Raw genomic sequence first — 24535 nt, 5'->3', positions numbered from 1 at the left:
TCTCCACAGCAAATGCCTCTCAGAGCAGAGCATGGCCAGTACTGCTTAATTCCTATGTTCTGTTTTTCTCGAAGCCTTCCTGGCATTCAATAATCAGTTTCTAACAATAAGGAATGTTTATTTAAGGTGCAACCTTACTTGATTAGCTATGGTGTATGTTTTCGGGAGAGTCATCTGAATGTTGTTATATCCATAAGCAATAGCTGCATCTTCTATGATATCACAGGCGTGGATAATGTCAGCTCTGGTCGGAGGGATTTCAATTTCAATCTGATTCCCATCGCCTATGACTTCTGACTTTAAACACATCCTGGTCAGAAGCTTGGCAAGATTTTCTGGAGTTTCTCTGAAATAGGAACATACAAACCATAAACTTCACTGGATTATTTAAAACATGTTTATATTTTGTTTTAAAATATGCTACTACCTGAAACCTGTCTTTGTGAATTCCAATAGACACCAGACATCCTAACTAATGTTCTATTGTCACTTATTACTCTGAAGGGATATCAAAATTCTCTCCAAGCATTTTCTCAGGGAAAATTAAGTAGTCATATGTGTACTTCATTCTTGAATTCTCTTCAACAGTAAAGAAATAAATGAAGTTTTCAGAGCATACCTGATCCCAACTTTTTTGTTAATTAGATCAGCTCTCACCATCTCCTTTCGATAAGCCAGTTCCTTAGAGAGAAAAAGAGTTTGAGAAGCTGAAATCAGTCCTGCCAGACACAGCATTAGCCTCTTTCTAATTCAATTCATTATTGTTGTGGTTTCATTACCCTCCCAAGAAGTTGTCATTAGAGCCAGATATCAAAAATAAACTCAGGGCGCTTCAGGACATTATTTGCTACATTATATTCATATATGAACATTCTACTTGCTAGACAACTGGAACTGCTTGGAAATATTATAAAATGCCAAACATTTTTCTCTTTTACTTGGTCAATCACCATTCTCTTCAGCAAAACACTAGTGCATTACATCATTTCTAAAATGCTTACAAATCCTGCTGAAGATTTTCAATTTCACCTCATGCAAGTAGGTGTTTATGACCAAGGAAGAATAATTCATGTGCCATATTGTACTATCCATCATACTAAATCTAAGAGTGTTATCAACTCATTCCTTTCCTACCATTTTTTTCAGGTGGGGAAAAGCAACTATGACCCAGTCCTAGCTATCAATCTGCTCCAGGAGACAGTCAGGCTGGGAGCATCTCATGAATTAGTACTCACTCTCCTTCAAACAGTACGTAACTCTACCATGTGAGACAGGAACAAACACACATAAAGTCCAGGCTTTTCAGCAATGTTGGAAACATACCTATGAGTATTTCTTATCACAAAATTACTCTCAAAATTGTAACCGCCACTAGCAAAAAGGCCATAAATTTAAAAACCTGTGTGGACTCAGGTAAGGACAATGGGCTTGCTATTCAAAATGCAATTCTCAGAGCAGAAGCATCATTATCACCTGAGTGCGGCCACCACCATGTAAAGAAGCCCAAGCTAGCCTGCTGGATGAGAGGCACTTGACCTGTTCACCTCATTGCCAAGACGCAGACATGTCAGTGAGGCCATCCCAGGTCATCCAGCTGCTAGCCGACCAACCAGCTGGAGCCTAGCAGAGATCAGCCCAGCCAGTCCTGACCAGAACTACCCAGCTGACCCCCAGAATCATGATATAAACAAACGATCATTGTTTGAAGTTAGTAAACCTTGGGGTGGTTTGTTACATAACAAAAGCTAACTGACAACAGCAACTAAAATCAATTAAAAAAAAAAAACTGCTATTGGGACTTCCCTGGCAGCCCAGTGGTTTGGAGGGCTGACTAACCTTAAAAGGGGTGAAACTATAAATTACCTAGGTACCTAGTTAATAAGGAAATAAACCACAGGAATTATGGCCATATAATGCTGTGGTATTAATGTAGTAGGTTGGGACTGTCTGGGCTTAAATCCTAGCTCCACCACTGAATAGTAATAGGCAAGCTATTTAACATCTCAAGGTCAAGGGCCTAATGATAGCAACCACCCTCATAGGGTTAATGTGAGGATTAAATCCATGGAATACATACAGTATAGTGCCTGGCATGTAGGTGGGTGGATGCACAGATAGAAAGACCAAAAGCACTCTATAGCTATTATTATTAATGTTACTGCTGTTGTCAAAGTCATCATCATCATCAAGTCACTTCTTCTATACTCACTGGAAAGGTATGTAATTTTCCATTAGGAAAAACTACCTCAGCTGCTTCAACCCTGAAAACAAAAATAAAGCCAGAAATAAAATTAAATATAAATAAAATAAAACTTAAGGGGAAAAAAGGGCCATAAATTCTAAAAATGTGTGTGGTTAACAAAACTTTCACTTGGTCTACAACTGCAGCCTCAACACACTCAATCTATTCACATTCCAACACTGCTGTCTGGATTAATCCTCCCATACACAACATTACTATTCCATTTCCTGTGGCTCCCATGTCTCTTCAGGCAGCACCCACTTGATAAGTTTATCTCCCAGTCCTGCAAAGCATGCATCCTTGATGAACACCTTGCCAATACTGACACACACATTCCAGGCTCTAGCAAGGTCACGCTGTTACACAATGAAAGCTGACTGACACAACCACTAAAATGCAAATCAATTTAAAAAAATAACCAACACTGCCCATACAATGTCAGTCATGCTTTCTACAGTTATACATTTATTTTGAATTATAATACTCCAGAATAAACTATGATGCTAGTACACAGTAAGGGCCATATAGTTTTGATAAGCAATTTTTTAAATAAAAAATTAGCTTTGGAACAAATACAGTAGTCTTATAAGTATACACAGGATACATGCTTCACTCTTATATATGATTCTCTATCTTTGTTTAGCTGTTCCTTCTGCTGTTTCTCCATGTTCAGTCTCAAATCCTTAAATACAGCTTAAATTTCATTGCCTCCATGAGGTCTACCCAGATTGCCCCAGCGAGCAGTAACTTGCCCTTACAAACGGCCAGAACATCACTGAAACTTTTTAAGGTACTTATCACTTTTTACTTTATATATTATTTGTTCATGTCTTAGCTCCCCAAAGAGATTATATATTCTAGTTACAAGAACCACATATTTCATCTTTATATTAAGCACAAGGCCTTAGTGCTCTGACTTCAGAACAACAGGCCATCATCGATAAAGATGTCGAACGAACTTACGTAAATTGATTCTCACAATATTCACTGAACGTGGTGACAATGATATCAAGAACTATTTTTGCCTGCAAAGGAAAAAAACAAATATTATGGTAACCCATAAATATACTTTCTTCCATCAGCTGGAAATGAATGAATATTTAATATAATTTAGTCTCCAAACATCTAAAACTGTATCTGTATATATAAATTTTAAAGAAAGAAGTGGAGTAAAAACTCTTGAGCTTGAGAGGCCCTGACCTTATCTTCAGGTGTTCTGCATTTATGCGGTTCTCTGACAGTTACAATCCATGACTGAGACAAATCATCTATTTCCCCACCCCCTCCCTTGGGCTGAGCAAATTTCAAGAAAGACAGATGGCTAAATATGGCAGTAAACCTTTTCAGGCTCATAAGTTTCTGCAGCCAGATGCCAGACTCCTGGCCCAAGCACTTACTAGCAGTCTGATTTTGCGCATGTTACTTAATTACTGTCTTTGTATCTTTGTTTGTTTGTTAAGTAGAGATAATAAAAGTTCCTACCTCATTTGGTTAATATAAGGATTAAGAGTATGAATGTGTGTGTGTATAAAACACATAGAGCGATGCCTGGTACACAGTGAAGGCCGTATAGATTTGTTAATTTTTTTTTTTTAATTAAAAGAAAAAATACAGTAACCTTATTGGGATATATGCTTTGCTTTTATATATACTTTATTCATTTACAAGCTTCAGAAAAGACATCCAAGGTCTCCTAATATGCAAATTTTAAAAAAGTTTTTAACAGGAAAAGCTATATTATTACCCTGACAATATTTCTGCAGGCACATATGGTATATAAGAGTTATAAATGAACTATCTTACAAGGATCTCCAATCCTGTAAGACATATGTGAATGCCATTTATCTGCCCTGCTTCTATACTCCAGCCTTCTGCCATTCAAGTTTACCTTTCTTAATGTGCTTAACTGCCACCTCACTCTATGGCTTACTTAACATTTGTAAAGAAAAAATATGACATAAAAAAAAGCTTTCGTAACAATCCAATCTAATATATGGGGACGAAAAGTGACTGAACGATTAGTATTCTACATATTCTAGACACCTTTGTGTGTACAAACCCTTTATCAATTTGCTAAATAAAACTTGATAGCCAGTTGGTTTTAATTTTTTTTTATCAAGTACACAAAGGTATGAAATTAGTTAGCATTCAAACTAAGCCAACTAAGATGAACACTTTATACAGATGGCATTACAATGTATAGCCCATTCTCTGTTTTACAGTAATGTATTTGGCTAATTCTCACAAGATGACAAGTTCCTTGAAGTCAAGAACATGTAACTCATTATTAAATTCATGGCACTGGAAAGATAGTAGGTGCTCACGAAACATTTGTCAACTGAATGAAAGCACCTTAACCAAAGTACAGAATAGCTACATCTTCCTAATTTTCTAAATGGCTAAAGTATGTCCCCGCCTACAAAATAAACATATTTTAAAGTTTAGCCACATGGTCTTGGCCCAGAAGTAAAAATCTACCCTGACAGTACAAAAATAGAAAAAAAGTTGTATTTACCTTAGTAAAGTCAGTCCCTGTGCATTCAATAAATATATTTCTAGTATTTACTGTTATTTTGGAATGATTTCCTACAACAAACACAAAACAGTAATGACAAAACAATCCGTTTCAGAAATAAAAGTGCACGAAAAAGCTCTACAAAACAGAAACTACATTTTAATTTAGAACATAATATAAGCTGACACCTCAGAGGTAAGGTAAGGAGATATACAACTTTTATTCTAAGCTCCCATTATAAGCTGGAGAATAAAGATAAAATAAAAACAAGGCTTTACTGAGTGCATTCCATATGTAAGGTGCTTAACAGAAGTTGTCTCATCTCATTTTCACCACGATCTATGACAGGGCTGCAGGCAGGACAACTAAGATTCAGAGATTAAGCTCACTGAACACGATTGCAGCTATTAAGCGGCAAGGCTAAGATTTGGGTTTGGATCTGGCTCACTCCGAAGCCCACTATAAGTACTAGAGTCCAAGATCGTGAGGAGGAAAAGATTCTCCTTCCCATCATGAGTCAACTGAACCCCCTTCTCACCTCCAGAAGGGCAAACATCTATGGCTCTGACATCACTAAATTTTGTAAATATGTTCAAGTTGCTTCTTCAACAAAAGCTTCAGAAAGGAGTTAAGAGGGTAAAATTCAGTTTTAAAATTTTAATTTAACTATAAAACAGCAGGCCAGACAAAATTTGACTCTAAGTTTAACTAAATGAATTACCTGCTAAAACCACAATATCAACACCCTTTGGAGGAATATAACAGAATCCAGAGACTAGCACCAGAAAATATTTATAATAAACTTATAAATATGTATACATTTAAAAATTACACAAAAATCACCAGTAAAATATTGAAAAATGAATGAAAAGAACTATTACAATAAAATCCACAAAAGACCTGAGATTCTCAGATTGAGTCATCTGATTGATTCAGTCAAGTCTACTGAGAATTCCACAGAAATGATAAAGAATAAGAGGGAAACAGCAAAAAACCTATGGTGCTTAAGAAATAACTCACCATTGATGACTGGAGGCATTGAAAGGACGACACCATTGCTATCATAGATAACCGGATACAGAGGTTTATTTTCAATTATATGTAAATAATGTTTAAGGTGGTTGTCAGTCTGAAAAAAAAATAAGTCAAACAAAATTAGCTTTTTATTTCTGTCACTGTAATTAGTTTACATACCTACCTAGCATAAAAAGAGGGGGGAAAACTCAGAAAAACAATAAAACAGCCCCCAAAGTTTTAAATGTATAATATTTTCTAATGTAAATTAATATCTCAGAATCCTTATACAGCCTCATTTCCTACTGGGGAAAGATAAGACCGCAATCGTTTTTCAAGACTGAAAACTCTGACTTGCAGAGTAAGCCTGAATCACCTTAAGCAAAACACAAACCATACAAAACTATTTAGATAAATAGGAAGAAATCACTTGCAAATCAGGTCGATGATAATAGTTGCTTTTTCCAAATGATACCCACTTCTTTTACTATTTGTTAAATGCAATTTAAAGTGACTACTGAATACATTTTCACTGCTGGACTCTAAAGTGCTAATCACGGGAGGCAGACGCTTTTTAATAGTGCATGCTACAAAAAAACTAGCTAAATCTCATTGTTCCTTATATTTGAATGAGTTTTTAGTTATACCTAAATATGAATATTACAATGCGGTATGACCTGCTTCAGTGGTTCTCAATCCTGGCTGTACGTTAAAAACATCTGAGAGGATAAAAAAGTAATAACAGGGCTTCCCTGGTGGCACAGTGGTTGAGTCCGCCTGTCAATGCAGGGGACATGGGTTCGATCCCTGGCCCGGGAAGATCCCACATGCCGTGGATCAACTAAGCCTGTGCGCCACAACTACTGAGCCTGGACTCTAGAGCCCACGAGCCACAACTACTGAGCCTACATGCCACAACTACTGAAGCCCACGTGCCTAGAGCCCGTGGTCCACAACAAGAGAAGCCACAACAATGAGAAGCCCACGCACTGCAACGAAGAGTAGCCCCCGCTCACCGCAACTAGAAAAGCCTGTGCACAGCAACGAAGACCCAACACAGCCATACATACATACATACATACATAAATAAAAGTAATAATAAACAATACTATGCTCAGACCTCACTCTAGATCAAAGGAATCAGTATCTCTGGGTTGGAGCCCAGACGCTGTTATTTTTTCAAGCACTCATTTTATTGCCCTAATTAAGACTTGATTTGGGAGGAATTTCATGATTTATCCAGAGCTATTACATTAACATAAAAGAACATTTACCTTGTATATGTTCATCAGTTCACAGGCTGTATACTCCTTGGTCTTATTTAGAGGCTTGAATTTGATATCGGAAGGTTTCTTCGCAGTATAAGTAAATGGGCCTGACAAAGTGTCCAAGTCATGGGTACCAATAGCAACCAAGGCTCTTTTCCTAAATGTGGAGAGACAGAGAGAAAGAGAAACAGAAAACGATTTGAATATCTCAAAGCAGAAATTCTAAAGATAACATAGAGTATAGGTTTTTTATTTTTAGACACTTCTCTAAAATAGCCTGTTACTACTATATAGCACCTTTACAACCATTAAAAATTATGAGAAATATAAATATAAAGCTACTTAAAACACGTTATTTCAGCAGCTGAAGTAAATCCCTTCCACTATGTTTTCCCTAGTACTATATTAGGACGTTTTCAAAGTCAACATACCCTTTACCTTCTTTTAATCTATTTCCTCCAGTGTCCTCAAGTAAACAGAAATCTTTTATTAAATTAGAATAAACTACCAAAAAACTCCTGTGTTTTTTGGCTTTTCCATATTTTCCTAAATTTCCTGTCACATAGCTATATTGCTTTATTAATGAAAATTATTTAGTTTTAAGAACTGTGAGTTATATTTAAAATTTAATATGTAAGGAAATTTCAAGAGCTATTAATTTCATTTGTTCTACAGTTTATCTGTAAAGGATTTCAGGTAATTTTAGGAACTTAAAGCAAGATACAAAGTAGGAGAGAAAGAAACAGAAGTAGGGATATAAAACAAAGCCAGAAACAATGTTGATACTAAATTAGAATTTCAAAGCTTACTGTCTTATCACAGAGGGTCACAAATTTGGCTCTAAGCTTTCCAAAAGACAACTCAAAAAGAGAAAACTGGTCAGAATTAATGATGTTCTAAAAATTCTTAAAACGTGTTTTAGACTATGTGTACATATATTCGAATACGTATGCATAACCACAATTAAATATCAAATGGATAAAATCATTAGTAATCAAGGAATGTGTTAAAGTCCATATTACATGAACCATGACATAGTTTTTAAAATTTGTAAGAAACAAATTTTGGTCAACCTCGAATTAACACAACATTGTAAACCAACTATACTGAATAAAACAAATTAAAAAAAAAGTTTTTTTCATCAAACTCCAAGACAGGTGACTAGAACTTTAATAAATACGGGTAAATTGAACAGAGTTGTTGACAAGCCTAAAGGAAGTGTTACTTTACTCAATGAGTTACATGTTTATATACTAGCATAGGTAGAAATATACATGGTTCAGTAAGTTTAGATAAATTAATAATTGACAAATTCATAGGTAAGAAAGTCCATGTTTTCTTGGACATTAATATTGGTTTCTTAATCCTGAAACAGCACCTCAAAATGTCACTAAATTTCAACTTCAAACCAATCACAAAAAAACAAATTCCGGATTAATCAAAGAGCTATGCATTTTGAAAAACAAAAGGCAAACTTACACATACATACATACACACACACACACACACGCACACACACACACACACAACCATAAAAATTATTCAAAGAAAATATAGGAGAACAATGCTTAAAACTGTGGAGCAGAACATCCCTTCTTAAGACACAAAACATAAAAGTCATATAGGAAGACTGACAAACTTGACTATATCCAAACTGTAAACTTTATACAACCAAAAGACCCCAAAAGTCAAAAGACACACTGAGAGCAAAGGTCTGCAACGTAGGTACAGAAAAAGGATTAATATCCCAAACATAAAAAGATATGAAAACAAAAAATAGTCAAAAATCAAGATTTTACCTATTCTACTGGCAGAAATTTTATTAAAGTCTTGCTGTGAAAAAGCAGCAGCTCAAAGAACTGGGCAGAAAATTCTGCTGCTGCCAAATGCAGAGGTCTCATCTAGCCAAATCTTTCGAGACTGAGTCAGGCTAAGTATTCAAGACTCTTTGCCTGCAACAGAAACCACTTCTCAGAGAAAAAGAGCAAAATAAGAGCCTCTTACATAACAAAATATTCTGTATGCAATCAAAAAGCAGTGCATATGAAAACAGGGAAACATGACATACTCCACACGAACCAACCCATAAAAACCAATGCTAAGATGACCCAGATTTTCAAATCACCAGATTTTTAAAACGTTACTACCACTACTACTACAAAAAAGCCACTACAAAAAGCGTTCAAGAATTATGTGGGAAATATACACATAATGAACAGACAGGGAAATAACAGCCAAAAAAAAAAAAGAAACTTTTTAAAAAGGAACCAAACAGACTCTATAGAGATGAACAATAAAGTAACTGAAGTAAAAAGTTCAATGGACCCTTCCAGCCAAGATGGAGTAACAAAGACTAGATTTACTCTCTTGCCTGATACAATCACAAAAAAGGCAAAACACATAAGACAACAGTTTCCATGGCTGGCACTGGAGATCAGGCTATGAAGGGCAGATGACAGACAGGAAACAGATACGGCGAGCCCTACGACTGCCCAGCTGACTGCGTGGAAGGGTTTCAAGCCACAGGGCAGGAAACGGGGTCTGGCTAGAGCCCAGTGGACTCCCTAAGTTGAAGAGACACAGCTGAGAGTCTAGGGAGATCAAGACGGCTAGAGTTCACTGCATAGTACTGGGGAGGACAGAGCTACTCAGACAGAGAACTCTGATATCTGCAGAGGGGCCTCCTCAAGAATTCAGCTGAGCATTAATCAGTGTGTGCATGTGAGGAAACCAGCCAAGGCCAGGGAAAGAACCAACCAAGGCAACAGTGCTCACACAGACTGAAAACCTCACTCTTCATATGGCAATGGATAAATAGGAACAAAGTCTTGCCTCAGCAGTAAGGACTAACTAGCCCTAGAGAGAACACTGCATGATCAATGAAAACAGAAAAATAGGGGAAAAAAGCAGAGAAAAGTCAATGAAACCAAAAGCTGGTTCTCTGAAAACCGATACACAATGATACACACTGAAGTAACTGATGTGTACACTGATCTCTAGCTACACTGATCAAGGGGAAAAACGAGAGAAGACACAGGAATGAAAGAGGTGATACTGATACAGATACTACAGATATTAAAGGATAATAAGGGAAGATCATAAACAACTTTTATGCCAATAAATTTTATAATTTAAATGAAATAAATATATCTCTGGAAAAATGCAAATTAGGATTTACTGACTCTGGCACACCAGAGTACTAGGATGTGATTTATTCTCCCCTTAGAAAAAGCTCATGATTTCCAGGAATACTGCATAAAACAGAGCTTAAAGCCGAATTAAGGAAATGCCTTCCAATATAGATAAAAATTAGATTCTTCAAACGACCAGAATAGATAACTGGGCTCAAGCACTTCCTAGCTATTATCAGTGCTTGTCAGAAATCCTCAATCTTGTCCTATATTCTGAAACTATATTTAAATTCTTATTGTTTTGCTCAAGAATAACATATCTGCAAGATGACAAATAGATTATTTTTATAAAGGAACTTGGAATAAATGTTATTTCTGAGAAAAAGTTTCTTCTATGATGTATGCAAAAATGTTTCAAGAAAAAGAAACCTCGTGAGCTTAACCACAAGTATTTTAATTTTTTAAATATTTTTCACACCAGAAGAAAACGCCCAAGGTCCCCCCAACCCTGTCTCTAGACCACCCCTTACACAAAAGCCTCTTTTAGTTTCCATAGTTTACCAAGTTGCAACTACTGCAATTATTAAAATATAAAAAAATTTTTTCCATTTTTACTCAAGATATATGTAACTGTTAATCATATCTTTGACTAGCATGAGATAACTTACGTTTATATATTTTAGTACCAACACAAAAAAAACTTGGTATGTTAGCTAAAGGCTGACATTTCTTATCATCAGTAAATATATATTTTCTATTAGGATTTTTGAAATACTGAAATTAGTTCAAGGACTCCCATTGTTACCTTCCTCGACCTTTAGGGGGTTCAGCAATTATTAGGTTTGAAGATCACCACACTACAGGGGGCTGTGTGGGAAATGATGTGTAGCAATGCCAAAGACAGAATAAGAAAATTCAGTTATGTAAAGGTCTCAAGTTTCACCTGTCAATTTATAATTATATTCACTCAAAAAATGAGATCAAGCCAAAAATTTTTGTCTATTTTTAAAATAAGTCATGCTTCAAATTACCATGGTTTAATATTTAGTAGTATAATCCACTGTTAATGACTTGAACCAAGAAACAAAACCCAAGAAAATGTCTAGGACTAGGTATTTCTTCTCTATATAGTACTCAAAATATATCTCTTATTTCTCCATGGATACACTGTCTATAAGCAGTAACAAAGAGCTGTTTGGTGAAATTTAAACTTATTTAAATTTAAATTTAGTTAACTTTAAACTCTTGTTACTCCCACATATGATTAATTTAGAAATGCTGTGAAAAAAGTCTACAGTGGAGGAAGAAAGAAAAGAGGGGGGGAAAGAGGAAGAGAAAAGGGAAGGGGAGGGAAGGAGGAGGGACAGGAAGGAGAGCGGGAGGCAAGGAAGAAAAGATGCAACCACAAACCTGCAAATGTTCTGATGTAACTTCTCCTGAAGTTCAATGAAGCTGTCATATCGATCTTTGGTAAACTTTATGTTTCGGAGAACTGCTGCAACAGCGTACGGGCGTATTTTAGCTGTCTGAAATTCGTTATATCATTAGAGATGGTAAATATTAAGGCTTTTCTTTGTAATATCATCTTGTAATAGAAAGTTAGCTGTCGCAAATTTTCATTCAAGCAAGTGTATATTCATTCATTCAATCAACAGTAAGATATAGTGGTGATAAGAGACAAAGTCACTGTCCTCATGCAATTTACATTTCAGCAAGATCTCTGAAAATTTACCGAATTACTGAGAAAAAAATTAACCCTTAAGTAGTTTGCTCGTAGTTAATCTTTCTACCAAAATAGCCTTTCCCCAAAAGATTTTTTCTAAATTTTATTAATATACCACAATTAAAACAATTATATCGCAAATGTATTTTAACCAAACATTTGGATGTTATTTTCCAAAATTATTCATGGAAAACAAATGCTGTGTTCCCTTTCACTTCTTGGTAAAAAACGAAATGACAATTTTTAAGAGCCAGAGGCTAAATATACATCCATTTTAGCAAGTGATCAAAGAAAACTACATTTGGCAGAAGGGTCACCTTTGTCCCACCTTATAGAGATATACACAAAAGAGATGTTTTTAAAAGAAAAATAAGAATGGATCCTTATTACCTCTTCTGTGATGATCAATTTCTGGATTTCTCCATTAGGCATCACCCGTTTATACATTGGAGCCTTTACCCTAAAATATTAAAACAAATTTGCTCATTATTAACCAAAACGTTCAGTAAACTAATTTATTCTGTGTATAGAAAGTATACAAAATGAACAGAACTAGACAATGGGTTAAAGTTACAGCAAATCAAATTTAGGCTGAGTATTAAAAAAAAAAAACCCAAACCTAATAAACTTTCTAACATTTCTAGATGTCTAAAAATGGGCTAGGGGCTTCCCTGGTGGCACAGTGGTTAAGAATCTGCCTGCCAGTGCAGGGGACATGGGTTCATGCCCTGGTCCAGGAGGATCCCAAGTGCCGCGGAGCACCTAAGCCCGTGCGCCACAACTACTGAGCCTGCGCTCTAGAGCCCGTGAGCCACAACTACTGAGCCCGCATGCCTAGAGCCCATGCTCTGCAACAAGAGGAACCACCACGATGAGAAGCCCACGCACCACAACGAAGAGCAGCCCCCGCTCACCACAACTAGAGAAAGCCCACGTGCAGCAACGAAGACCCAGCGCAGCCAAAAATAAATGAATAACATAAATCTGGTAAAAAAATAAATAAAATAAAAATGGGCTAGGATGCCTCGTGGTAATGTGTGTCCTATCATTGGAGTCTCGGCAGAGGCTAGAAAACCTTTAACTAAGCAACTGTATAGGGGGCATTTAAACATCAGCTGAGGGGCTGGATTAAATCACCTTGAAGTTTTATTCCAACCATGAGAGTTTGAGCTTCTAAGAAAAATAGGGCTTATGACAAATACAGATGGCCTGGTCCCATCTGGACCTAATGAATCAGGATATTCAAGGGAAAGGCCTGGTAGACAGTACATTCTGAAGGCACAGTCCAGGTAACTGTTATCATCAGAAGAGGGTGGGAACTACTGTTCTAAGTCAGTGCTTTTCAAACCTCAACATGCCTACAGTCAACTGGGGGATTTGTTAAACCACATATTCTGATTCAATAGGTCTTGGGTAGAGGGTGAAATTCTGCAGTTCTAACAAGTTCCCAGGTGTTACAGATGATGCTGGCCCATGGACCACACTTTGAGTAGCAAAGGTTTTAAGTCACTTTCCTAATTCAGTCTCATCATAAAAATCATACGAGGTGCCTATTAAAAACAGAAATACATATCAGACAGGTTTGGGAAACACACTGTAAGGGCTTATCCCTGACCCTAAAATATAAACATCTGATTGTCATGCAGAGAACAACTGGGTCAACCCCCAAATTTTAACCACATTAACCAAATGCCTAATTATCATCCTTTCACCAACACCCATCACTCATCCGAAGGCCTCACAGTTCCAGAGTCTAGCCCATCAGCCTGAGGCTCTTACTCTTTTGCGACTGACTAGATAATGAATAAGTAATCAAAACCAAAAATAATTATTTTTGATAGCTTTACTGTTTCACCTCTTTTTCATTTCATACGTTCACCATTTTCTATATGTATTACATGAAGAGTTGGAAGAGGACTTAAAAATATTCTTCATTATATATTAGGAGATTGAAACTAGCAAAGTCAATTAACTTGCCCACAGCCATCATAAGGTCTTCAGTTGTCCAGTTAGGAGGCTCCATTCCCAAGCTTCCTCAGAATTCTTAAGAAAAGAGCATATAGTTGTACCACCTCTACTTTTCTCCCAGCCTTTAACAAACCCAACAAACTACGCCAGTTGGATTACTAAAGAACTCACATGAACCCATTAAAAAGCTTTTTATGATGCCATAAAATCATTAACCACTCCAGCTTTAAAATACGCTCCCAAAATGAAAGGCTATGACTCAATATTCAGGCAAATTTTCAAACGGCTACAATCTAAAGGCTCCAATCATCCCTCGCAGACCTAAAGCTGTGTACCTGTCCAACAGGTTTTTTTCTAGAAACTTAAACAGGGTTGCTGATAATGACAGGCAAAGAAAAAAGAAACCCAACTTAGCCAGGTATTTAATGAACATATTCCCTTACCTTTCTTTGAAGACCTGAAGTCCTCGAACCAATCCTTCCAGACATAGGAGATCATATCTATTGGCAGGGACATCAATTTTGTAGAGAACAACATCAGAGGCCCCCTGTGCCTTTTCATTACCTTGTTCCTTACTTATAATTTCCTTCTCAGATGTCTAAAACAAACGCAAAAATTAAAATAAAACTAAATAAATCCAAATTCTTTTGAAAAAGTAGCCCTATAAAGTAGTAACTGCATTATTCATGTTCTTTCCAGAGCAGCAGAAATCCATCTAAAGCAAGGAGTGGGCCAAATCATGCCTGCCACCTATTTTTGTAAATAAAGTGTTACTGAAACATAGCCAAGCCTATTCATTTACATTTTACCTATTGTTATTTACAAACTGCAACAGCTGAATTGTGACAGAGACTATACAGCCTTCAAAAGCTTGCTATCTGGCAGAAAAAGTTTGCCCATCCCTGATCTAAAAGAAAATGAAAACACCAAAAAGAACATAGGGCAACAACGACAAAAGTGTCAATGAGACAAAGTAAAGAGAATTCACCAAATAAAAGCTATGGTGGGAATTCCCTGGAGGTCCAGTGGTTAGGACTCTGCGCTTTCACTGCCGAGGGCCTGGGTTCGATCCCTGGTGGGGAAACTAAGATCCCACAAGCCACAGCTCGCGGCCAAACAAAAAAAAGAAAAAAAAATTAAAAGATATGCAACTTTTTATAAGATAATGACTCTAAAAAGCTAAATCCTATGGGCACCTAAGCCTACAAGCAACAGGAGAATGAGAGTAATACTATAAAAACAAGCAAAAACATTTGAAGAGGGGACCTCCCTGGTGGTCCAGTGGCTAAGACTCCATGCTCCCAATGCAGGGGGCCCGGGTTTGATCCCTGTGCAGGGAACTAGATCCCTCATGTCACAACTAAAGATTCCACATGCCACAACTAAGACCATCAGCGCAGCCAAATAAATAAATGACTAATAAAAAAAAAAGAAACATTTGAAGAGATCATCAGAAGCTGTGGTGTAAATTAGAAGGGCTTATAGGTATGATGGGAAGCAATCTAATGACAGTAAAAGGTACAGAGCAGCAAGAATGAAAGCAAACAAGAGGAAAAAGAGAGAAAAATACCACTAGAATGATTTTTAATGCAGTAGCAAAAAGCTTAGACTATCTCAATAACCACACTACAGAGATTTTCTTAAAAACAACCATTGCCAAGAAGTTAAATTCTGTTCTCCATGTTTACTACAGCAGGGAACTGTACGTATACTGAAGAAATTTTCAATCAAAATGCTTAAAAGCCATATTCCAACAGTTAATGTTACCCACTAATTATCTGGAATCCCCACTTAACTGGAACTCCTATTTTTACCACCAATAACCTGCTAAAATAACTGACAAATTCCTATCAAAATATGTGATGATTTTTGTTTTACATGATGCTCTCCCTCTCCCACTGCCAAAATATGAGTTCAAATTATTGCTCAAAGAATTATAGTCTACACTTGCACAGCATGCAGAAGAATTCACTTCCTGTCAATCAGCACTACGTGCCCGAGCCACACCTGAGGAATCACAGAGTCCATGTGATGCTGGACTGCACAGGGATCACAGTGCTCACTGACTGTGGGCTCCAAGGAACACCTCCACTGGCCATCTCAAACTCAGGAGGCAAAGTTTTTAAATTAGGGAAAAATTAATAATAAAAAAAGAAGAGGACGAAGAGGAGGGAGCAGGAGAGGAGAAAAGAAATGGGGGGATGGGGCCTCCCTGGTGGCGCAGTGGTTGAGAGTCCGCCTGCCGATGCAGGGGATACGGGTTCGTGCCCCGGTCTGGGAGGATCCCATATGCCGCGGAGCGGCTGGGCCCGTGAGCCATGGCCGCTGAGCCTGCGCATCCAGAGCCTGTGCTCCGCAACGGGAGAGGCCACAACAGTGAGAGGCCCGCGTACGGAAAAAAAAAAAAAAAAAAAAAGAAATGGGGGGATGGGGGAAGAGGTAGGAGGAGAAATCAGAATTTAAACAGAGTTCAATTAAAGGGGTCAATAAAATTGCTAACATTTTAGTGAAGAAAGATAAGTCACCTCATGCGGGTGCTGGATTTCGGGGGGGGGACCCATATAAAGAAGGGAAGAAAATGTGGTTAACTTGAGAAAAGAAGGCATCCAAACAAAAAAATGGCCTAATTCCTTTGCAAAAAAGACACAGCTGCCTAAGCCTTCTTCCATTTTCAGTATCTCAGTTCATACAAAGATCATATGTGGGGCTTCCCTGGCGGCGCGGTGGTTGAGAGTCCGCCTGCCGATGCAGGGGACACGGGTTCGTGCCCCAGTCCGGGAAGATCCCACATGCCGTGGAGCGGCTGGGCCCGTGAGCCATGGCCGCTGAGCCTGTGCGTCCAGAGCCTGTGCTCCGCAACGGGAGAGGCCACAGCAGTGAGAGGCCCGCGTACAGCAAAAAAAAAAAAAAGATCATATGTGAAGACCGGGTTTTTCAATGCTAACAAAAATGTTATGCCAATCGATGACCACAGAAATTTCAGAGCCAGAGGGATCTATGGGGATCATACAATGCAAACCTCTTATTTCACAGATGAAAAGGAGGCCCAGAGAGGCAATGTAATTGTCCATGGTTCCACAGCTAGTAAATGTGGGAGTTTGAACTATTACTCCATTTTTCTGATATCCAGTCCAATGCTCTTAGATATCACAGAGCCTCAAGCATAATTTTGAGTTCTAATAAAAATAACAATTTAATATAAACTACAGAGATCTCAGGTGACTTCTTAAGCATATGGATGCTCATTAATATAAAAAAACTTTCTGCAACATTAGTTAAGAAGCAACAGGAAAAACAAGGCAGAACAATATAGGTTTTTGTCAGTCTGAGGGTTTTTTTAACCTTATTGTGTTATAAAACACAGAACAGATCAAGAAGGCTTGGGGTAAAAAATAATACTAATTACCAGAGACATATTAAATTATCTTTTTAGTTACAAGTACAGTGTCTCTAGTACATTATCATTATTAATAATATATTTGGTAAATAAAGCTATTTTTTCAACATTTTAATCATTATATAATCAAAAGACCAGGAAAATGTTTCAAAATCATTTTTACAAGCAATTCTTCAAAAAGTAGCAGATCATTTTACAAGATGAATGTATAGAGTAATAAATGAAGAATGAATTAACGCTGGTTAAATAGGCACGGGGGAAGGTGGGGTGGGACGCAGAGCAAGTGAAGGAGGGGGAGCCAGAGGCCAAGGAGACAGCAATTCCGGCTGAAGCAAAGTTCCCACTGCTCAAGGACCCCTTCCATCTGGTTATCTGCAAATGGCACCTCACTGCCTGGGAGACTGCTTTCATTCTGGGGTTACCTGAGAGGGTCTATCCACCTCCACAGCACTAGGCTGATGACTTGAGGGTACTGCATCAGAATAAGGCATGAACCCCTTTTGAGATTTTACACAAGGTAACACTCTTAGAACCAGAGCTTAGCCCCTTAACACAGAAAGCACCACGGCCCACAAATGTTCCATCTTGATCTAACCGTAAGGTAACAAAGATAAAATATAATGAACTTATACACAGAATATTAGAGAAATAAATATCCAATACATACAATTTCATCAAGTTCCAGACCAAATTCAAAACATAGTTCATCAAATTCTTCGTCAGCTAGAAAAAAGTAAGAGATTGCTAATTTTAATCTGTTCAGTACAAATGAAAATAGCATATAAACTGCATTTTTTAATCATCTTATACCAAGCATACTAAATATCAGGCATCAGATATCTCCATTTAAAAACAAAAAAAGCTTGACCAAAAAACATTTTTTAAGAAAACCAAAACTATTTTAAAAAGGGCTGATTCATGTACTATCAGCTACAGAATTAGGTTACCTGCACTAGGGAGTTTACACTTACTTGGAAGAAAAAAACTTGCTAAGCAGGGATCCAATGTAAAGTAGGCTCCAAATCACAGATCCAACATAAAGGAATAATGTCATATAAATCCTATCATTTAAAATTCTCTGAGGTGGCCTGACAGTTGGCTTTGGAGCCAGATCAATCCAAGTTCGAATTCTGACTGTTCCACTTACCAGTTGAGAGCTTGGCACTTCATGTAAACTTTCTGATTCCTATGCCTCATCCATAAAGTAGCATTTTACAGCCACTTATTTGTAGCATGCAACTGTTGGAAAGACTTAAGTGAGTTCATGCAGATAATGGGCCTGGCATAGTGCCCTGAAACATAGTAGGTCTGCAATAATTAATAGTTCTCTTCCTTACTTTTAAGTTATACCCTACTGTGCTTTGCCACCTGATACAGCATTGTCAGGGTTTCCTTGTTACCAAAAACTGAACACAAACCATCATTACTAGTATATTCTAGTAAGAAGCTGATCTTAAGATTCCTGTTCCTGACACTGAACTTCAATTTAACAAACGTTTATTGAGCACCTATGTGTCGGCACTGTACTAGGTGCCAGGGCTACAGAGATAAATAAAATACAATTCTTGCCTTAACTACGCCCTACTCTAGTAAACCAGATGAGTAAATACAGTTATGGTAAGTGCAAGGTACCGAGTTGGCACAAAGGAAGCAATCAACTCCACTGAGAGTCAGCGAAGGCTTCACAGAAAGGATGAATTCCTTAGACAGGGACTGTGGGGAACGAGACAACCACATGGCAAATTTGGGACGTCCCATATGAATGAAGCGTGAGGTTCATGTCCGGAAGAGATATGATGAAAAAAGAAGAAAGAAGTCAGCTCAAGATGCCAAGGGATTTGCCCTCTGTCCTGCCTGAGGCAACGGGGAGTTACAATAAAGCATTTCCAGCTGGATAATAGTACGGTTAGACCTGCATTTTAAAGAATGGTGGTGGACAAACTGGAACAGAGAATCTACTGCCACAGACAAGCGAGACAGTGAGGACTTGGTTAAAGCAGCCAGCAGTGAGTCTGAGGGAGAAGGAAGAATGTGCGAAACGTCAGGGGCAGAATCTGTAAGGCTCAAGGACTGACTGGGAGGTGGGAACAGTGAGTGAGCAGGAGGCGTGTGCAATGGCTCCCAGGTCCCTGGTGTGGGTGAATGGGTATCATTAGGGCAGGAAATAACAGAGGCCCCCATGACCCCTGCCTCCTGGTACTCACACCGTTCACGTCTCAAACAACCACATGAGTGCGCTGGGAAGCAAACTCCAGCCCAACCAAGCCTTGAGATGACTGCAGGCCCAGCTGACATGACAGCTTGACTGCAACCTGGCGAAAGACCCAGAGCCAGATCACCCAGCTATGCCACTCCTCCCTCAATTCCTCTCTCAGAAACTGTGTGAAATGATAAAGGCTTGTTGTTTTACACTCCTAAGTACTGGAGTAATTTGTTATGTAGCAACAGATAACTAACACAGACTTCAGTCCCTGGACAGAGAGCGCTGCCATAACAAAACACGGGAAAACATGGGGAAGGCTTTGAATCAGGAGGTGGGCCCTGAGAGTGTCAATGGAAACCTAAAGTGCCTTGACAAAGCTGTTAACAGAAGCCTCAATCTCTGATAAGGATGCAGGTGAGGATATGAAGGAAAGTGAGGAAGTGTTATTGGAAACTGACAGAAGGGGTATCCTTTTTTATGTAGAGGCAAAGTTTAGCGACACTGTTGCCAACAGTTACGGGGACTGGAGAAAAGGTACCTGCTCGACCGGGTGACTTAACTAACCTTTCCAACCAGTGCTGAAGGTGTCGCCTGGTTTAGACTGTGAGAGAAGAGATGAACTAAAGGAAAGACTATTAAACAAAAAGGAGCCAGGACCTAATGGTTTTAAAAATCCTCAGCCTCCCCAGATGTAAAAAAAAAAAAAAAAAGCTAAGAAATGGTTCTGAAGAACCTAGGGGCAAGACAGGAATAGAGACACAGACGCAGAGAACGGACTTGAGGACACGGGGAGGGGGAAGGGTAAGCTGGGTTGAACTGAAAGAGTGGCATGGACATATATACACTACCAAATGTAAAATAGATAGCTAGTGGGAAGCAGCCGCATAGCACAGGGAGATCAGCTCAGCTCTTTGTGACCACCTAGAGGGGTGGGATAGGGAGGCTGGGAGGGAGACACAAGAGGGAGGGGATATGGGGATATATGTATATGTATAGCTGATTCACTTTATTATACAGCAGAAACTAACACACCATTGTAAAGCAATTATACTCCAATAAAGATGTTTAAAAAAATGACCTCTGATCAAAGAGCAAATCCAGAGTATTTCCAGGGAAACGTGGTCGAAAGATGAATCAAGGACATGATTGTAAAATCTTAAGACGCAGTAAAAATCAAAGGCACTATTCATTCAGACAAAAGGCACTACACATAAAGAAAATAAAGGTGTGTCTCACAAATTTATTCAGTCACACAACTGAGCTTAAATAAGAGCACTGTATCAGCAAAAGCCCAAGGTACAAAACAGCTTATTTCAGACATCTGTGGGTGGTGTGTCTTTTGACTATTGAAGTGGAAACCAGCAAAACTGACCAAAGACCCACAAAGTTTAACAACAACAACAAAAAAAGCAGAAACATGGCAAGCTGGAGCTGAAAGGGACAGAGACGGGACAAAATGAAGTCTTTGAGCCCCCAAAATTCTATTAGTGGGAAGTAGACCAAGAAAACTAATCAGCTGTAAAGCACGTGCTTTCTTTCACCAAAAAATAAAATAACGAGGATCACCCCGAGTGTGGAACCAAGAGCCTAGAAAGTAGGGCAGAACCATGGACACTGATCCCAGGCCTTGAGATCTGATCAAGAACATGCAACATTTGCCAGCTCGGTTTCAGAACTGCCATGGGCTAATAACTCCTTTGTGTCTCCCATTTTCCCCATTTGAAGAAGAATGTCCTATGCCTGTCCTACCACTGTACGTTAGGTGCAGGTGGGGCAGATAAACTGTCTCTTTAGTCTCTCAGGCCAAGAGTAATTCTACTCAAGCAGCTGTACTTAAGGAACTACACCCGAAGAGCCTCATCCACAACTGGACCCGATTTAGCTGATGAGACTCTGGATTCTGAGCTGCTTCTGTAATGGGATGACACTTCCGGGGGCCTTGGGAGGGCGTGTATGTGGCATGTGGGAGGAACATGAATCACTGGGGGCCAGAGGGCAGACTGCAGTAGTCAGCCCCCAAGATGGCCTCCAAGAACACCTGCCTCCTGGTATTCACACCCTTTGTAGTCTCCACCCACACGGTGCCAGAATTGGTCCATGTACCTAGAGAATATGACAAGGGGTGGTGTATCCCTTACAAGATGTTAGTAAAAAACTGTGGCTTCTATCTTGAGCACTCTCTCAACTACCTGCTCTCTTGGACCTCCCACTCTGGGACAAACAAGCCACCATGTTGCAAACAGTCCTATGGAGAGGTCCAGGTGGGAGGCACTGAAATCTCTGACCAAAAATCAGCAAGGAACTTAAGTCTGCCAACAAGCACTTGAGTGAACTTGGAATTGGACTCTCCAGCCCCAGTTAGGCCTTGAGATGACTAGAGTCCTGACACTTTTACTACAACCAGGTGAGTCAGAACCACCCAGCTAAGCCACTTCCCAATCCTTGAGCCTCAGAAACATATAACAAATGACTGTTGTTTTAAGCTGCTAAATTTGGGGGTAATTAATTATGCAGTAATAGATAACTAAATGGTTACTTACCAAACTGTGCAGAATCATTAAAATACACTGAATCCTCAACTGAGTCCTAATTATCATACAATTTGTTTTATTCCTTTCAGCTGTATTTCATGCACTTAGACTGACGAATCAACAATGAAATCATGATTAATGATTCCCTCTAACAAAATGACACACCTGAGTAACTACATCTTCAAGGTTCATGATATACACAGGTGGCTCTGGCCGCATTGCCAGCAATTACACCAAGGCAGAACAGGGCCAGAATTGAAGTACAGTGAAAACAAACCAGTTAACAAAAAGACGAGTGGCAAGAGGAAAACACCTGAGCAGAAAGGCAATTAAAAAAGGTAGACTAAGGAGACAAAACTGCCCCAGAGGAGCAAAATGAACAGAATAAAAGCAGCCTGAAAAATATCCTTTGCTTATCCTTGATAAGCAAATAAGTGGTGAAAGGCAATTACTGATGAAACAATGGAATTTAGGACAGACAAAAAGAAAGCCCTACAGGGACTGAAAAAAAAAGAGGGAATGGGGATAGAAAAGAGTGAATGAGACACTACCTGAAAACAAGAAAAAAAAGAGGAAGACAGAAAAGGGGGGAGGGGGCAAGAAACAAGGCGATCCACACTGCTTGCAAAGGAGATGCTTTGCCAAACATGTTTCCAACTTTGACCTCAACCTAATTTACATTTAAAAGATTTCAAGAAAGAACATGCGAAATATAAACTAATGATAAGTATTACTTCTGACCCATCTGAAGTACACCTCAACATCAATCTTCCTGACTGAAATTTTAATGAGTCAGTAGTCGACAGATATTTATGGATAATCAAGCTTACCTGATCTCTCTCAGTATGGAAAAGGGGAGGAGGCATCTAGAGAATATATTAAAACATCAGATGACAGTAAACAGGTTATAAATCATCATTTTTTTAAAACCTGACTTATTTCTTACTTTCCCAGATATGGATACACAGGTGGGAACTGATCATAGATGTACTGAACAAATTTTTGCTACACACCATCTTGTGTAATTCAGGTATATCATACACAATTAGTGAGAATATGGTTTAGAAGGATGGATAAAAAATATAAAATAGTATGAAATAAAAAGTACAGGGAATTAGAGCCCTGTTTAGAGGACAAGAGCATTACCTCTATTTTCAGGGACTTAGGGCAGAACCCTAGAGAGATTAACACTTTACGAATACAACTGACCCTTGAACAAGGCAGGGATGAGGAGTTCCCAGCCCTCCACCAAGTCCAAAATCTCTGTAACTTACAGTTGGCCCTCCTGGGTTCCACATGGGAGGATTCAACAACCATGGATTATGTAGTACGTTAGTATTTACTGTTGAAAAGAATTCCTTCTATGAATGGACCCACCCAGTTCAAACCTGGATTGTTCAAGGGTCAACTGCACATAGTACCTAAAAATGCACCTTAAGAAACGTTTTAAAAAGCTAATTTTATTTTCACAGTAATATCTTACTGTAGGAAGCAGTATCTGTTAAACCGACTAGGCTTTTGTTATATTGAGCCCTAAAACCAAAAACAGCTCTCACAAACCAATTATCACAAGCTGATGATATGGGACACGGCAGATATCACTTCAACTGCTACATGTATAGGGTAACTGATAATCGTACTTAATACTTCTCCCTTTTTTTTAATGATAGTGTTTTTAAAACTGAAGAGATGAAGCATAGCCTGAAAACTAAACCCACCAAGTAAAGACTCCTTGTCACTCTGGGCTCAGCCCACGTTACCACCCTATCTAATGCTGTTCTTAGCACAATATCTTTTTTGTTTCCCTGCTAGCACTTAACATTATCCGAAATCATCTTATTAACATGCTGGTTTTATTATCTGCCTGCTTCACCAGAATGTGAACGTGGACCTTATGTGCCCTGTGCACCGCTGTATTCCCAAAGTACTTAGAACAGTGCCTGGCACATAACAGGCGCTCAGTAAACGTGAATAAAAGTAAAACTAGGAAAGAAGGCCGCCCTCCCACACACACACACACCCTGTTGCTCACAAATGGAGTTCCCACAGCGCTCTTCTGATTGCACTTAATGAACTACACTCGGGAGGCAACCCGGAGCTTCATTCCTACTCTATCCCCTGGCATCAGACACGCAGCAGGCGCTCGATATCGCTGAATGAATGACACAGTGAGCCCATCACGTGCGGGTGATGCAATGGCACCCGCGGAGACACCGGTTCCCAGAGGCTACATCGGCCCAGCAGGGCCGCCGGGGACTTTATGCCGTCTCTATCTAGAACTCGAACGCCCAAGGCCAAAACCGCGCGGCAGCATGAACGTTGCCACGATGCCTTTTTGCAGGGGGTCCCAGCCTCTGAGGAGAGGCGCAGAGCCCAGGCTGTGGGACAGGCACTCACTGTAGGTCCGGCCCAGAGCTCGGAAGAGCAAATCGCGCTTCAGGCTGACAGTCGGCATGGCGAGTCCGGTCCACTGCGCCTGCGCGGCGTGCTGGCCTGGGCGCGGCGAGCTGGCCGGGGCTTGGCGACCGAGGTGTGTAGGACCC

At 39.1% G+C, this 24535-nt stretch overlaps 1 protein-coding gene across 1 annotated transcript in view; it reads right to left on the bottom strand.

Moving 5' to 3' along the window:
• FARSB (phenylalanyl-tRNA synthetase subunit beta) overlaps positions 1-24497 on the bottom strand; it is a 65334-nt gene extending 40837 nt beyond the window's left edge. Inside the window, exons 1-12 of the mRNA XM_082631071.1 lie at positions 24390-24497; positions 17926-17981; positions 14305-14459; positions 12284-12353; positions 11581-11696; positions 7046-7196; positions 5778-5886; positions 4758-4828; positions 3206-3267; positions 2210-2261; positions 620-681; positions 139-346 (exon numbers count right to left, since the gene is read on the bottom strand). Of these exons, the coding sequence (XP_082487197.1) occupies positions 139-346; positions 620-681; positions 2210-2261; positions 3206-3267; positions 4758-4828; positions 5778-5886; positions 7046-7196; positions 11581-11696; positions 12284-12353; positions 14305-14459; positions 17926-17981; positions 24390-24447 (1170 nt within the window). The 5' untranslated portion in view covers positions 24448-24497. The remainder of the gene's footprint in view (positions 1-138; positions 347-619; positions 682-2209; positions 2262-3205; positions 3268-4757; positions 4829-5777; positions 5887-7045; positions 7197-11580; positions 11697-12283; positions 12354-14304; positions 14460-17925; positions 17982-24389) is intronic.
• Between the last annotated feature and the right edge of the window lie 38 nt (positions 24498-24535).

This window comes from Mesoplodon mirus, assembly GCF_964341445.2.
Source record: "Mesoplodon mirus genome assembly, chromosome: 8".
NCBI classification, from domain to species: domain Eukaryota; kingdom Metazoa; phylum Chordata; class Mammalia; order Artiodactyla; family Ziphiidae; genus Mesoplodon; species Mesoplodon mirus.
The sequence above is the reverse complement of the archived record's forward strand: the minus strand, read 5'-3'. Positions and strand labels throughout refer to the sequence as shown.